Source organism: Zea mays, chromosome 6 (assembly GCF_902167145.1).
Source record: "Zea mays cultivar B73 chromosome 6, Zm-B73-REFERENCE-NAM-5.0, whole genome shotgun sequence".
In the NCBI taxonomy this organism is placed as follows: domain Eukaryota; kingdom Viridiplantae; phylum Streptophyta; class Magnoliopsida; order Poales; family Poaceae; genus Zea; species Zea mays.
In genome coordinates this window covers 176,459,875-176,475,383 of record NC_050101.1, presented here as the reverse complement: position 1 = coordinate 176,475,383, position 15,509 = coordinate 176,459,875, and the positions used below count along the sequence as shown (strand labels likewise).

The following is a 15,509-nucleotide window of genomic DNA, read 5'->3' as shown; positions in this document are numbered from 1 at the left end:
ACAAGCGCACGCGGCACGCCACTAACTCAATATTAGCATGCATGAGGGGCACTGAACTCCGACGAAATCACTGACGCTTTGTTTATCTTTACTACTCGCTCCGTTTCTTTTTATTTGTCGCTGGGTAGTGCAAAATTGTACTATCCAGCGACAAATAAAAAGAAACAGAGGGAGTACTAATTAAGGCTGCAAGGGGTAGGCTGCCTCCTTGCGTTCTGCCTTTTTTTCATTTCCTGTTTTGCCCTCCTGCCCGCGCACCTCACCTGCCCGCGTCGCCTCCTCTCCTGTCCTCCGCGTGCGTTGGGCGGGCAGCCAACTCCCCCACCAAACCCTATTCACTCCGGCGCCGCGCCGCGCCGCGCGGACCTGCCTCGATCCGCTCCAGCGGCCGCCCGCCGAGGCGGCTGTGCGGTGGATCCAACCTGTCGTCTTGTTGCGTCTCGTGCGTCAACGCGAGGTAGGAGCAACATCCACTTCCGCAAGCTGGTCGAGTACCACACAAGGCTGCGCATGATGAGGAGCCTCCGCGACTCCCTCCATGGCCGAATCACCGCACGCCTCGAAGCCAAGGTTGGTGTCTCCCCCCTCTCTTTCTCTCCGTCGTAGACTGTGCAACCAATGTGCAATCGCTCAATCAAGAAATCTAGGGCATATAGCCTGATTAGTTCACCAAAATCCGGCGGAGTGGAGGAGCTCTCCGTGGAGGAGCGCAACCTGCTGTCCGTCGCCTACAAGAACGTCATCGGCGCCCGTAGGGCCTCGTGGCGGATCATCTCCTCCATCGAGCAGAAGGAGGAGGGCCGCGGGAACGAGGCGCACGCCGCCTCCATCCGCGCCTACCGCTCCAAGATCGAGACCGAGCTCGCCCGCATCTGCGACGGCATCCTCGCGCTGCTCGACTCCCACCTCATCCTATCCGCCGGCGGCGCCGAGTCCAAGGTCTTCTACCTCAAGATGAAGGGTGACTACCACAGGTATACCATTATCACTAGCAGATCTCACTTTTTTATTCTTCGTATTTGCCTGTAGAGTCTAGACTATGCGATCTATTTATGGAGTGGCGAAGGAGGGAGGAGTCCATACCATGGGAATTGTGTTTTGGAGAAGTTAAAACCTGAGATCTGTGCGTAGATGTTTTGTATGGTAGCAGGGGCATGAGGCTCCCTGTAAAAACCTCCTCCAACCGTGTATGCAGTGTGCGCAGTACTCAAAAGGTTTTCTATAAAAGGTCCATGTATGTATAGGGAGAAGAATCTTCTCTATATAGGGGGAGTGATATGCTCTCCACGTTAATTATGTGGTTCTTATTCCTAATTAACTCCCGTGATATGATAATAATGTGTATTATGGTATTATAAATATTGTTTGCTTCTAATTCAAAGAAAAAAGATAAATAAATGTTAATCTGTAGTGTATAGAGGAAGCTGGATTGTAGTGTATAGGGGAAGCTGGATAGGGGGGGAATGGTTGGAGACAAAACATAGTGGGAGAATAAGGGAGTTTAGTGTAGTAAAATATATTAAAAAATACAGATAAGGGGAGATGTATAGGGGAAATGGTTGGAGATGGCATGAGTTCTTATTATCAATTGGGTCTAAATTTAACATGTGGTCTTTTTGTTTGAACTTTTTGTTATTTGTGGCCGAAAGTTCAAAAGATAAAAAGGGGAAAGGGGTTGTGCAGGCTGTGACGTTTTTTAGTGAGGTTGTTGTCCTTTTATTTATGTTGCACGTTGAAGTTGCTTATCTATGAATTTGCCCTGTATGATGCACGATGTTGTGCTGTCTCCTGTAATGCATGGTTGAAAGATGTGAAATTGTGTTTCATGGTTTTACCCCCTACCCTACAGCTGAAAGGGAAATGTGCCCTTAGGCCATTTCTAAGTATTTGGTGATTGAGTGCCAACACAAGTGCCTAAATGTGAATTTATGCTCATGGATGGACAAAGTGCAAATCAAGAGTAAAGGTATGTTTCTAAGCCTGAGTACATTGGTTTTGTGTACTAATATACTTATCTAAGTGTTAGAAACAGAAAGAAGAAGAAAAGAAAAGAGGTGAAAAAGGCTTGGCTGTGTACAGCCAAGACTCAGCTCAATCTGGCACACCGGACTGTCCGGTGGTGCACCGGACAGTGTCCGGTGCGCCAGGCTGACTCGGCGTGAAGTGGCCGCTCTCGGGAATTCGCCGACGGCGTACGGCTATAATTCACCGGACTGTCCGGTGAGCCAACGGTCGGCCGCGGAATCTGCGCGCGACACGTGGCCGGGCCAACGGTCGGAAGGGGGCACCGGACTGTCCGGTGCGCCAACGGCTCCCAGATCTGCAACGGTCGGCCGCGCCATTTTAGGAAGGAAATCGAGCACCGGACAGTGTCCGGTGTGCACCGGACTGTCCGGTGCACCTGACGACAGAAGGCAAGATTGGCCTTCCAGATTTGCTCTCAACGGCTCCTAGCTGCCTTGGGGTTATAAAAGGGACCCCTAGGCGCATGGAGGAGTACACCAAGCAACCTTAGAGCATTCTTGATCATCCACACTCAGTCTTTGCGCATTCGTTTGTCATTCTCAGTGATTCGAGCTCCGTTCTAGTGAGAACTTTGAGATAGTCTTTTGAGCTCGATTCTTGGCCGTGTGTGTGCGCATTTTGCTGTGGATTTGTGTGTGTTGCTTCCCTCCCTTACTCCGTATTTCTTTGTGAATCTCAAGTGTAAGGGCGAGAGGCTCCAAGTTGTGGAGATTCCTCGCAAACGGGATATTGAAAGGCAAAGCAAAACACCGTGGTATTCAAGTTGGTCTTTGGACCGCTTGAGAGGGGTTGATTGCAACCCTCGTCCGTTGGGACGCCACAACGTGGAGTAGGCAAGCGTTGGTCTTGACCGAACCACGGGATAAACCACTGTGTCATCTCTGTGTTTGATCTCTCGTGGTATTGTGTTTTGTTGAGACTCCTCTCTAGCCACTTGGCGATTATTGTGCTAACACTTAACAAGTTTTTGTGGCTATAAGTTTAAGTTTCACAGGATCACCTATTCACCCCCCCCTCTAGGTGCTCTCAATTGGTATCGGAGCCGTTCTCTTCACAAAGGGACTAACCGCCCGAAGAGATGGATCCTAAAGGGAAAGGAATCGTGATCAACGACAAGGAGAAGGAGTCCTTCGTCAACGAGCCAAGGGATGACAAGTCCAACGACTCGGGCTCGGGCCACAGACGCAAAGATGGGAAGAAGAAGAAGACAAGACGCATCAAGGAGATCGTCTACTACGACAGCGATGAGTCTACTTCCTCCCAAAAGGACAACGACCACAACGAATACGAGAGAAAGAAACCGGTCAATTCGAACTTTTCTTTTGATTACTCTCGTATTCCTCAAAGTACTAATGCTCATTTATTATCTATTCCACTTGGTAAACCTCCTCATTTTGATGGAGAGGACTACGGATTTTGGAGTCACAAAATGCGTAGTCACTTGTTCTCTCTCCATCCTAGCATATGGGAGATTGTAGAAAGTGGAATGCACTTTGATAGTACGGATAGTCCCATGTTTATTAATGAACAGATTCATAAAAATGCACAAGCTACTACTGTGTTGCTAGCCTCTTTGTGCAGGGACGAGTACCATAAGGTGAGCGGCTTGGACAATGCCAAGCAGATCTGGGACACCCTCAAGATCTCTCATGAGGGGAATGATGTCACCTTGCTCACCAAGATGGAGTTGGTGGAAGGCGAGCTTGGACGATTCACGATGATAAGGGGAGAGGAGCCAACCCAAACATACAACCGGCTCAAGACCCTTATCAACAAAATAAGGAGCTACGGAAGCACGCGATGGACGGACCACGATGTCGTCCGCCTAATGCTAAGGTCCTTTACCGTTCTTGATCCTCATTTGGTGAACAATATTTGTGAAAATCCTAGGTACACCAAGATGTCGCCCGAAGAAGTTCTTGGGAAGTTCGTAAGCGGGCGAATGATGATCAAGGAGGCAAGATACGTGGACGACGCGTTGAACGGTCCTATTCATGAGCCTCAAGCCATTGCTCTCAAGGCAACGAGGAGCAAGGAGGCGCTACCGAGCAAGGTGGCGCAAGTTGAGGCGGCCGGGCTAAATAATGAGGAGATGGCCCTCATCATTAAGCGCTTCAAGACGGCGCTTAAAGGTCGCAAGGGACAGCCAAGCAAGACCAAGACAAAGGAGAAGCGCTCGTGCTTCAAATGTGGTAAGATTGGTCATTTCATTGCTAACTGTCCCGATAATGAAAGTGACCAGGAAAAAGGGGACAAAATGGAGAAGAAGAAGCATTACAAGAAGGCCAAGGGCGAAGCACATATCGGAAAGGAGTGGGATTCGGATTGCTCCTCCTTCGACTCCAACAATGAAGGACTCGCCGCCACCGCCTTCAACAAGTCATCTCTCTTCCCCAACGAGCATCACACTTGCCTCATGGCAAGGGAGAAGAAAGTAAGCACTCATGATACTAGTACTTATGCTTCTTCAAGTGAGGATGAGACTAGTGATGATGATGAGATAGATTACTCATGCTTATTCAAGGGATTAGATAGATCTAAAATTAATAAGATTAATGAGTTGATTGATGCTTTAAATGACAAGAATAGATTACTAGAAAAACAAGAAGATCTGTTATATGAGGAGCATGATAAATTTGTTAGTGCACAAAATTCTCTTGCTCTAGAAATTAAAAGGAATGAAATGCTCTCTGGTGAATTATCTACTTGTCATGAAACCATTTCTACTTTACAAGTTGTTAACAATGATTTAAATGCTAAATTAGAAATAGCAAATAAATCCAATTCTTGTGTGGAACATGTTATAATTTGTACTAGGTGTAAAGATTTCGACATTGATGCTTGTAGTGAACACCTAGTTTCAATTTCCAAACTTAATGATGAATTGGCTAGTCTTAATGCTCAACTTAAGACTAGCAAGAGTGATTTCGATAAGCTAAAATTTGCAAGGGATGCCTACACGATTGGTAGACACCCCTCAATTAAGGATGGACTTGGCTTCAAGAAGGAAGCCAAGAACCTAACAAGCCATAAGGCTCCCATCTCTGCCAAGGAGAAAGGGAAGGCCCCTATGGCAAGTAGTGCTAAAAGGAACCATGCTTTTATGTACCATGATAAGAGACAAACTAGAAATGCTTATAGGAGTTACAATGCTTATGATGATTTTGATTCTCATGACATGTTTGCCTCTAGTTCTTTCTATGTGCATGATAAAAATGTTGGTAGGAGAAATGTTGTCCATAATATGCCTAGGAGAAATGTTGTTAATGTTCCTAGGAAAGTTAATGAATCTTCTACAATATATCATGCTTTGAATGCTTCCTTTGCAATTAGTAGAAAGGATAGAAAAGTGATTGCTAGGAAATTAGGGGCAAAATGCAAGGGAGATAAAACTTGCATTTGGGTCCCTAAGACAATTGTGACTAACCTTGTAGGACCCAACAAGAGTTGGGTACCTAAGTCCCAAGCCTAAATTTGCCTTGCAGGTTTATGCATCCGGGGGTTCAAGCTGGATTATCGACAGCGGATGCACAAACCATATGACGGGGGAGAAGAAGATGTTCAACTCCTACGTCAAGAATAAGGATTCCCAAGATTCAATTATATTCGGTGATGGGAATCAAGGCAAGGTAAAAGGGTTAGGTAAAATTGCAATTTCTAATGAGCACTCTATCTCCAATGTGTTTTTAGTTGAGTCTCTTGGTTACAATTTGCTATCTGTTAGTCAACTATGCAATATGGGATATAATTGTCTTTTTACAAATGTAGATGTGTCTGTCTATAGAAGAAGTGATGGTTCACTAGCTTTTAAGGGTGTATTAGACGGCAAACTTTATTTAGTTGATTTTGCAAAAGAGGAGGCCGGTCTAGATGCATGCTTAATCGCTAAGACTAGCATGGGTTGGCTGTGGCATCGCCGCTTAGCTCATGTAGGAATGAAGAACCTTCACAAGCTTCTAAAGGGAGAACACGTGATAGGTTTAACTAACGTGCAATTCGAAAAAGATAGACCTTGTGCAACATGTCAAGCAGGTAAACAGGTGGGAGGAGCACATCACAGCAAGAATGTGATGACCACATCAAGGCCCCTGGAGCTGCTACATATGGACCTTTTCGGACCCGTCGCCTATCTAAGCATAGGGGGAAGTAAGTATGGTTTAGTTATTGTTGATGACTTTTCCCGCTTCACTTGAGTGTTCTTTTTGCAGGATAAGTCTGAAACCCAAGGGACCCTCAAGCGCTTCCTCAGGAGAGCTCAAAATGAGTTTGAGCTCAAGGTGAAGAAGATAAGGAGCGACAACGGGTCCGAGTTCAAGAACCTTCAAGTGGAGGAGTTCCTTGAGGAGGAAGGGATCAAGCACGAGTTCTCCGCTCCCTACACACCACAGCAAAATGGTGTGGTAGAGAGAAAGAACAGGACGCTAATCGATATGGCGAGGACGATGCTTGGAGAATTCAAGACCCCCGAGCGTTTTTGGTCGGAAGCTGTGAACACGGCTTGCCACGCCATCAACAGGGTCTACCTTCACCGCCTCCTCAAGAAGACGTCGTATGAGCTTCTAACCGGTAACAAACCCAATGTATCTTACTTTCGTGTATTTGGGAGCAAGTGCTACATTCTAGTGAAGAAGGGTAGAAATTCTAAGTTTGCTCCCAAAGCTGTAGAAGGGTTTTTGTTAGGTTATGACTCAAATACAAAGGCGTATAGAGTCTTCAACAAATCATCGGGTTTGGTTGAAGTCTCTAGCGACGTTGTATTTGATGAGACTAATGGCTCTCCAAGAGAGCAAGTTGTTGATTGTGTTGATGTAGATGAAGAAGATGTTCCGACGGCCGCTATACGAACCATGGCGATTGGAGAAGTGCGGCCACAGGAACAAGATGAACGAGATCAACCTTCTTCCTCAACAACGGTGCATCCCCCAACTCAAGACGATGAACAGGCTCATCAAAAGGAGGCGTGTGATCAAGGGGGAGCACAAGATGATCATGTGATGGAGGAAGAAGCGCAACCGGCACCTCCAACCCAAGTTCGAGCGATGATTCAAAGGGATCATCCCGTCGACCAAATTCTGGGTGATATAAGCAAGGGAGTAACTACTCGATCTCGATTAGTTAATTTTTGTGAGCATTACTCTTTTGTCTCCTCTATTGAGCCTTTCAGGGTAGAGGAGGCCTTGCTAGATCCGGACTGGGTATTGGCCATGCAAGAGGAGCTCAACAACTTCAAGAGGAATGAAGTTTGGACGCTGGTGCCTCGTCCTAAGCAAAATGTTGTGGGAACCAAGTGGGTGTTCCGCAACAAACAAGACGAGCACAGAGTGGTGACAAGGAACAAGGCTCGACTTGTGGCAAAAGGTTATGCCCAAGTCGCAGGTTTGGACTTTGAGGAGACTTTTGCTCCTGTGGCTAGGCTAGAGTCCATTCGTATCTTGCTAGCATATGCCGCTCACCATTCTTTCAGGTTGTTCCAAATGGATGTGAAGAGCGCTTTCCTCAATGGGCCAATAAAGGAAGAGGTGTACGTGGAGCAACCCCCTGGCTTCGAGGATGAACGATACCCCGACCACGTGTGTAAGCTCTCTAAGGCGCTCTATGGACTTAAGCAAGCCCCAAGAGCATGGTATGAATGCCTTAGAGATTTCTTAATTGCTAATGCTTTCAAGGTTGGGAAAGCCGATCCAACTCTTTTCACTAAGACATGTGATGGTGATTTGTCTGTGTGCCAAATTTATGTCGATGACATAATATTTGGTTCTACTAATAAAAAGTCTTGTGAAGAGTTTAGCAGGGTGATGACGCAGAAATTCGAGATGTCAATGATGGGCGAGTTGAACTACTTCCTTGGGTTCCAAGTAAAACAACTCAAGGACGGCACCTTCATCTCCCAAACGAAGTACACGCAAGACTTGCTAAAGCGGTTCGGGATGAAGGACGCCAAGCCCGCAAAGACTCCGATGGGAACCGACGGACACACCGACCTCAACAAAGGAGGTAAGTCCGTTGATCAAAAAGCATACCGGTCAATGATAGGGTCATTACTTTACTTATGTGCTAGTAGACCGGATATTATGCTTAGCGTATGCATGTGTGCTAGATTTCAATCCGATCCTAAGGAGTGTCACTTAGTGGCGGTGAAGCGAATTCTTAGATATTTAGTTGCTACGCCTTGCTTAGGGATCTGGTATCCAAAGGGGTCTACCTTTGACTTAATTGGATATTCAGATTCCGACTATGCTGGATGTAAGGTCGATAGGAAGAGTACATCAGGGACGTGCCAATTCTTAGGAAGGTCCCTGGTGTCGTGGAACTCTAAGAAACAAACCTCCGTTGCCCTATCCACCGCTGAGGCCGAGTATGTTGCCGCAGGACAGTGTTGCGCGCAACTACTTTAGATGAGGCAAACCCTCCGGGACTTTGGCTACAATCTGAGCAAAGTCCCACTCCTATGTGATAATGAGAGTGCTATCCGCATGGCGGAAAATCCTGTTGAACACAGCCGCACAAAGCACATTGACATCCGGCATCACTTTTTGAGAGACCACCAGCAAAAGGGAGATATCGAAGTGTTTCATGTTAGCACCGAGAACCAGCTAGCCGATATCTTTACCAAGCCTCTAGATGAGAAGACCTTTTGCAGGTTGCGTAGTGAGCTAAATGTCTTAGATTCGCGGAACTTGGATTGAATTGTAGCATACATGTGTTTATGCCTTTGATCATGTTCATTCTGCATTTTGTTGCTTATTGTGGTGCTCAAGTTGTACATACATTCCCTGGACCTCACAAGTCCTTGTGTAAGTGATGCACATATTTAGGGGGAGGTGTGTTACAACTTGACCCTTTGAGACTAACCATATGCTTGAGTTTGCTTGATTTAGTCTCGAAGGAGAATTGAAAGGGAAAAGGTGGACTTGGACCATGAAAGACTTCCACTGCACTCCGATGAGAGGATAACTTAATTCCAAGTTCATCTCATGAACTCGTATTGCCATTTGCTCTTAATTGAAGATTTTGGTGAGGCAATGGGGTTATAGGGCCAAGATTGATCCCGTTTTGGTGCTTGATGCCAAAGGGGGAGAAAATAAAGGCCAAAGCAATAAATGGATCAGCTACCACTTGATAAATTTTGAAAATAGTAAAATAGAGCTTTTTGTTTTGTCAAAACTCTTGCATTGTCTCTTTTGTCAAAAGTTGGCCTCTTGTGGGGAGAAGTGTTGATTATGGGAAATAGGGGGAGTTTTTTGAAATCTTTGATCAATCTCTTTTGGAATGACTCTCTTTATGCTTCAACATGTGTGTTTGACTTAGAGAAAGAGATTTGAGTTTGATTTGCAAAAACAAACCAAGTGGTGGCAAAGGATGATCCATATATGCCAAAAATTGAATCAAAATAAATTTGAGTTTTATTTGAAGTGATATTGCACTTGTTCTAGTTACTCTATGTTGTGTTGGCATAAATCACCAAAAAGGGGGAGATTGAAAGGGAAATGTGCCCTTGGGCCATTTCTAAGTATTTTGGTGATTGAGTGCCAACACAAGTGCCTAAATGTGAATTTATGCTCATGGATGGACAAAGTGCAAATCAAGAGTAAAGGTATGTTTCTAAGCCTGAGTACATTGGTTTTGTGTACTAATATACTTATCTAAGTGTTAGAAACAGAAAGAAGAAGAAAAGAAAAGAGGTGAAAAAGGCTTGGCTGTGTACAGCCAAGACTCAGCTCAATCTGGCACACCGGACTGTCCGGTGGTGCACCGGACAGTGTCCGGTGCGCCAGGCTGACTCGGCGTGAAGTGGCCGCTCTCGGGAATTCGCCGACGGCGTACGGCTATAATTCACCGGACTGTCCGGTGTGCACCGGACTGTCCGGTGAGCCAACGGTCGGCCGGGCCAACGGTCGGCCGCGGAATCTGCGCGCGACACGTGGCCGGGCCAACGGTCGGAAGGGGGCACCGGACTGTCCGGTGTGCACCGGACATGTCCGGTGCGCCAACGGCTCCCAGATCTGCAACGGTCGGCCGCACCATTTTAGGAAGGAAATCGAGCACCGGACAGTGTCCGGTGTGCACCGGACTGTCCGGTGCACCCGACGACAGAAGGCAAGATTGGCCTTCCATATTTGCTCTCAACGGCTCCTAGCTGCCTTGGGGATATAAAAGGGACCCCTAGGCGCATGGAGGAGTACACCAAGCAACCTTAGAGCATTCTTGATCATCCACACTCAGTCTTTGCGCATTCGTTTGTCATTCTCAGTGATTCGAGCTCCGTTCTAGTGAGAACTTTGAGATAGTCTTTTGAGCTCGATTCTTGGCCATGTGTGTGCGCATTTTGCTGTGGATTTGTGTGTGTTGCTTCCCTCCCTTACTCCGTATTTCTTTGTGAATCTCAAGTGTAAGGGCGAGAGGCTCCAAGTTGTGGAGATTCCTCGCAAACGGAATATTGAAAGGCAAAGCAAAACACCGTGGTATTCAAGTTGGTCTTTGGACCGCTTGAGAGGGGTTGATTGCAACCCTCGTCCGTTGGGACGCCACAACGTGGAGTAGGCAAGCGTTGGTCTTGACCGAACCACGGGATAAACCACTGTGTCATCTCTGTGTTTGATCTCTCGTGGTATTGTGTTTTGTTGAGACTCCTCTCTAGCCACTTGGCGATTATTGTGCTAACACTTAACAAGTTTTTGTGGCTATAAGTTTAAGTTTCACAGGATCACCTATTCACCCCCCTCTAGGTGCTCTCAACAGCACGTATATATTGTTATCTGATTTCTCCACATGATGATTTGGCAGGTACCTTGCTGAGTTCAAGTCTGGTGCAGAGAGGAAGGATGCTGCGGAGAGCACCATGAATGCCTACAAAGCTGCTCAGGTTGGACCATGGTGTACATGTTGATAGGATGAAGGTGTACATATCTTATTAATTGTGATTCGTAGTTTCTGGGTTTTTTTGGGGGGGTTTGTAGGACATTGCTCTTGCAGATCTGGCTCCAACCCACCCCATCAGGCTTGGCCTTGCTCTCAACTTCTCAGTGTTCTACTACGAGATCCTGAACTCCCCTGATCGTGCCTGCAACCTTGCAAAACAGGTTTGCTTCTTCTCCTTCTATCCCCCCTTTGTGATTTGCTTTCATTTTGAGACCCTTTGTGATTTGTTTTAATTTTGAGACATGATGTCTCCTAGATTGTGTGTAGCTTCTGGGCAACGGATTGAGTGTGCATAAACAGCTCCTGTCTCCATCAGCTTATGTAGGGGTTTGGTTGATTCAATTAAAAAAAAGATGGTGCAAAGGAAATAGTTCACTTGCCTCCATCTGCATGCCTATTCACCGAAACAATTTTTTCTTACATTAGGCACTGTGTAAGTGATGGATCTAATTACTCTGGGTGCTAACAAAATGCTTCTTTTGTTGCATATTTGTTTCAAAGAACGAGAGCTCGAAATAGTAACAGGAAAAAATACCCAGGAGAAAATACTACTGAGAATAATAGTAGCGCAATCTTTGATGGTATACAAGTAATAGAACCCAATTTTGGTTTGATAGATAAACCAGATGCAGATACAAATGACATGATTTCTGAAAAGTTGATGGTACAAATTAATCTTAACGAAGGCATTGAAGAGGATATCCCACCAAGCCAATATACTACCAGGTGTGAAGAGAAATTAACTATGACTCAAGCTGCCATCTCAAGGGAAGCTGGACCTCCAGGTTATGATCCTGGAGAAAACTTTCTTCAGGTCAGTTCAATGATTACTAGCTGTGAGCAGAGTGTGATAATGGCTCCTAGCGCTATCGCAAGAGGAGTTGGTCCACCAGGATATACGCCTGGAGAACACCAGGGCAATGGGGCTCCATGGAATACAAGCTATGAGCGAAGACCGTTTACGAGTCCTGCGACTAGCTCAAGAGAAGTCAGACCTCCAGGATATGGGCCTGAAGAAAACCAAGGCAGTGGCATTTCCTGTAATACAAGCAGAGAGCAAATATTGTTTATGAGCCCTACAACCATCTCGAGAGAACTTGGTCTACCAGGATATTTGCCCAGAGAAAACCAGCGCAGTGACACTTCATGGAATACAAGCTGTGAGTCAGGACTATTTATGAGTCCTGCGACCACCTCAATAGAACATGGTCCACCAGGATATGGGCTTGTAGTCTTGTTGCTTGCTTTATTGTGTATACTATTTAGTATAAATAGCTGTATATATTATTTTTGTCCTGAAATATTTAGGATGACTATATGTACGAGTTACGACTATGACTAGGCTTGAGTAATCGGTCTGGTCGAGGACTAATCATGATTAGTTGCCCAGTCTGTCCCATGGCAACTAGGTTTGACTATACAATTTATAAACATTGGATCCTATCTAAGTGCATTCAAAGCAACTAGAGTCCATTTGGACTTTGATTATCCAAATTCACTACCACTTCTACCTTTGGTAATGGATAAGCAGCTGAAGCTCTTGTTCTTCCCCTGATCCTCATGACTAACATGCTCTTGTCAGGCTGTTGAATTGATTGATGCAGAAATAGCGCAGTCATTTTCACAACAAAGGAAAAAAAGAGAGGGCGGTGGTCCTACATATCATGAAACTTTTGCTTATGCTCAAGGGTCGTTTGCTCGTGTACCTGAAGCTTACGTTCTAAGCCTGGGCATTTATCTGCTTCCCAACAGAGAGTGCACGAGGTACAGCAGCAGAACATAAACTTCTGAATTAAAATTTTGCATATTGTTTCTGCATTGGATACATGACTGTCTGCATCTAATTCTGTTCTTTTCAGGACTTTGTTCACGTGTGGCATCCCCACAATCAAAATGTGGGAGCAACAGGTTCTGGTCTGTCTGGTGTTGCTACTGTCTCGAGTACTCTTGGTGTACTTCGAGCTTACAGTCCAAATTTGACATCAGCATCCTCCAGTAATTTGTCAACTGTCCATATGGGTGGACTAACATGTATAACTCAGCCGACGACAGAACTGGGGTCTGAGGATACTGTTATTGCACAATTTTTGAGGTACACATGTTTTGACTATCTTTTACAGATGTGTCATTCTTTTTCTGTTGCTTGTTTTGGACTGATTATATTCTTGCGCCTTCCATAGTAATCCTGCCCAAGTTGGACCAAGCGAGTCTCCTGTCCTATTTAGTGGAACAGTTGGTGCTGCATCTACATTTTCTCCATTGGCATCTAATGACCTTCCTGTTAGTGTAACGACTGTCTCAACCAATGTATTTTTCCTGTTGACCTCATGACTATGTTGCCATATATTATCTTCTAAGACCTTTCTAACCTTCTGCCAGGAAATAAGTGCTATGGTGCCCCCTCCATCAACATCTGCTGATCGTCTGGGACTTGTATTACTTGGTTGTATACGAGACGTCTTGTGGCACGGCCATTTCTTAAGGTATTTCTCGCTACAATTAATTGGTGACAACTCTGTTCTGTTCCACTACAGGTATCTCTTGATATTGGACCGCACGAACTGGAAGACCAACATGCTGACAGCTCTCTTGGTTCCTTACATTTTCTTCACTCTGCCTAATGTGCTGTTTTCTCTGATCAGGTGATTAGGCACATAAACTCTATCTCAATTCTCACTGACCAGTCTGTTGTGCATTGCATATATCAATTGTTAGTTACCATGATAGTTTTCATGTCACTATGGGTAGCAGATGAGATCGATGTAGTACAGTAAACTCGTAGGATCAAAGCACTACCACAGTACCACTACAATATTGTCATACTCTACACATCGTAGAATGACAATTACAAAATTTATTAAATTCAGTTATGTTTCTGTGGATCAGTTATGGCATGTTCGTTTTAGTGAGTTTAAATTCATGGCAAGTCAAAATGCTCTTCTAATTTTTTCCCTAATCCATATAAGATGGAAATAACCGAACAAGGCCTTAATCTAGAACATCCATATTGGTTACATGTTGTTGTGAAGTCTGCTGTAGTGATAGCTCAAAGCACTTTCATGAGAGAGTGTTCTCTCTTGATCACTTGATCTATAACAGAGAATACGAAAGAAAATTGTCTTATATAATCAAACCTTTGAATTTTCAGAGGAGAGGTGGGGAAATGGATTGCGATTATTGCTGTTATTCTACGCCTATTTTTTCCGCGCCACTTCCCAGGTACATCTCCAGCCTATTGGTTTCAGCCTATCAAATTTCCAGATATTGGTTTCACTTACATTTTATTAACATTTTGCGGTTTTGCCCTTCAAATAAAATAGCCACGGTTCATACATTTTGCTTAGCGACTCTTTAGCATGGTTTCATCCTGTGCACCAGATTGGTTAGAGCTTCCCGGTTCCATCATCCTGCTCACAGCGGTCGCCCCAGTCTGTTCGCACACACCTTCAGGGACGACCTCGTCGGTGTCTTCATATGCCTTGCGATCGGATGCTACCTGCTCCAAGAGCACATCAGGGCGTCAGATGGACTCAGGAACGCCTTCAGGAAGGGCAATGGCGTGTCCAACTCCATTGGCATCCTCCTGCTCTTCATCTACCCTGTCTGGACCGGGGTGCTGCGAATCCTGTAGGCACTGTTGCCTCCGTGTTCCCGTATGCTGTCCAGGCATCCAGCTCCGTTGTCGTTCGTCTCTTGTGCAAATGTTTCTTCTATGGTGATCGTGGTTCTGTGCTATCGGGATGGGATGTAAATCGAGATGTTGGCCATATTATCAGGCGTGTAAACCCTTGCCGCTTCTGTTAAGTTGTCGCAAGTTTGAGGATGGGTGTTTATAGCAACTACTGTATATCATTTGATGTTATTCCTTCTGAATATGATGCAAGCGGTGACAAATATTGAAACATGAACCGCGCACGCTTGCTGTTGTCCTCTACACCAGGCTTCCGTTGGTTCAGCAGCCTTTGCCTGCCATTCACTCGTGCCCGTCGCACCACACAAGCCTTTGCCTGCCATTCACTCAGAACGAACTGACGAATGGAAAGCAGCGCGACCTGTTGCCCCATAGAGTTTGCAATGGTCGAACATGGTTTGTGCGCAGCTGGTACATTTTTTAACAACACAAATATGTAGTTTTCCCCCTGGGTTCCTCGAACTATTGGGCTGAGAGGATGTCAGGGCAGGCCTTTGAGCCATCTTTGCGCCTACTGGCATTCCTTCTCGTTTCCATTGGCCCACTTGGTTTGGATCACGTCAAGTGTATGGGACAACTCGGAGAGCTCATGTTGCAATTTAACCAATTAATAATAATAATAATAATGAAATGGATGGAAAGATCCACAATGGCAGGGGCAAATCTCATAATCTTAGCTATCAATCAGTCATCGTCGTCATTTTTATAGTTCCTGGTCATCGGCTCATCGCCACCTTACAAAGCGTGTGCATAATAGTATTGTTTTTATTAAACATGAGCTGAAAAAGAAAAAAAAACAATATACCACTTGGGCCAATTCAATACTATAGGAGAGTGCCCGTGCGTTGCAACGGGAACGTATAAAACCACGATA

The 15,509-nt window shown here is 45.4% G+C and overlaps 1 protein-coding gene and 2 long non-coding RNA genes across 3 annotated transcripts; all 3 read left to right on the top strand.

Annotated features, from left to right (window-relative positions):
* Positions 1 to 618: 618 nt before the first annotated feature.
* On the top strand, positions 619 to 11,286 carry LOC103631640 (14-3-3-like protein GF14-D). Its single transcript, XM_008652505.2, has 3 exons — positions 619 to 974; positions 10,810 to 10,888; positions 10,983 to 11,286. Exons 1-3 carry the CDS (start codon positions 619 to 621, stop codon positions 11,175 to 11,177), a joined length of 630 nt encoding a protein of 209 aa, XP_008650727.1. The 3' UTR covers positions 11,178 to 11,286.
* Positions 11,287 to 12,925: 1,639 nt separating this feature from the next.
* On the top strand, positions 12,926 to 13,384 carry LOC103630745 (uncharacterized). Its single transcript, XR_002262664.1, has 3 exons — positions 12,926 to 13,036; positions 13,125 to 13,224; positions 13,324 to 13,384. It is a non-coding gene; the product is annotated as an uncharacterized lncRNA (long non-coding RNA).
* Positions 13,385 to 13,423: 39 nt separating this feature from the next.
* Positions 13,424 to 14,806, top strand: LOC118472276 (uncharacterized). The gene is made up of 2 exons (XR_004850397.1): positions 13,424 to 13,586; positions 14,093 to 14,806. It is a non-coding gene; the product is annotated as an uncharacterized lncRNA (long non-coding RNA).
* The last annotated feature ends 703 nt before the right edge of the window (positions 14,807 to 15,509 follow it).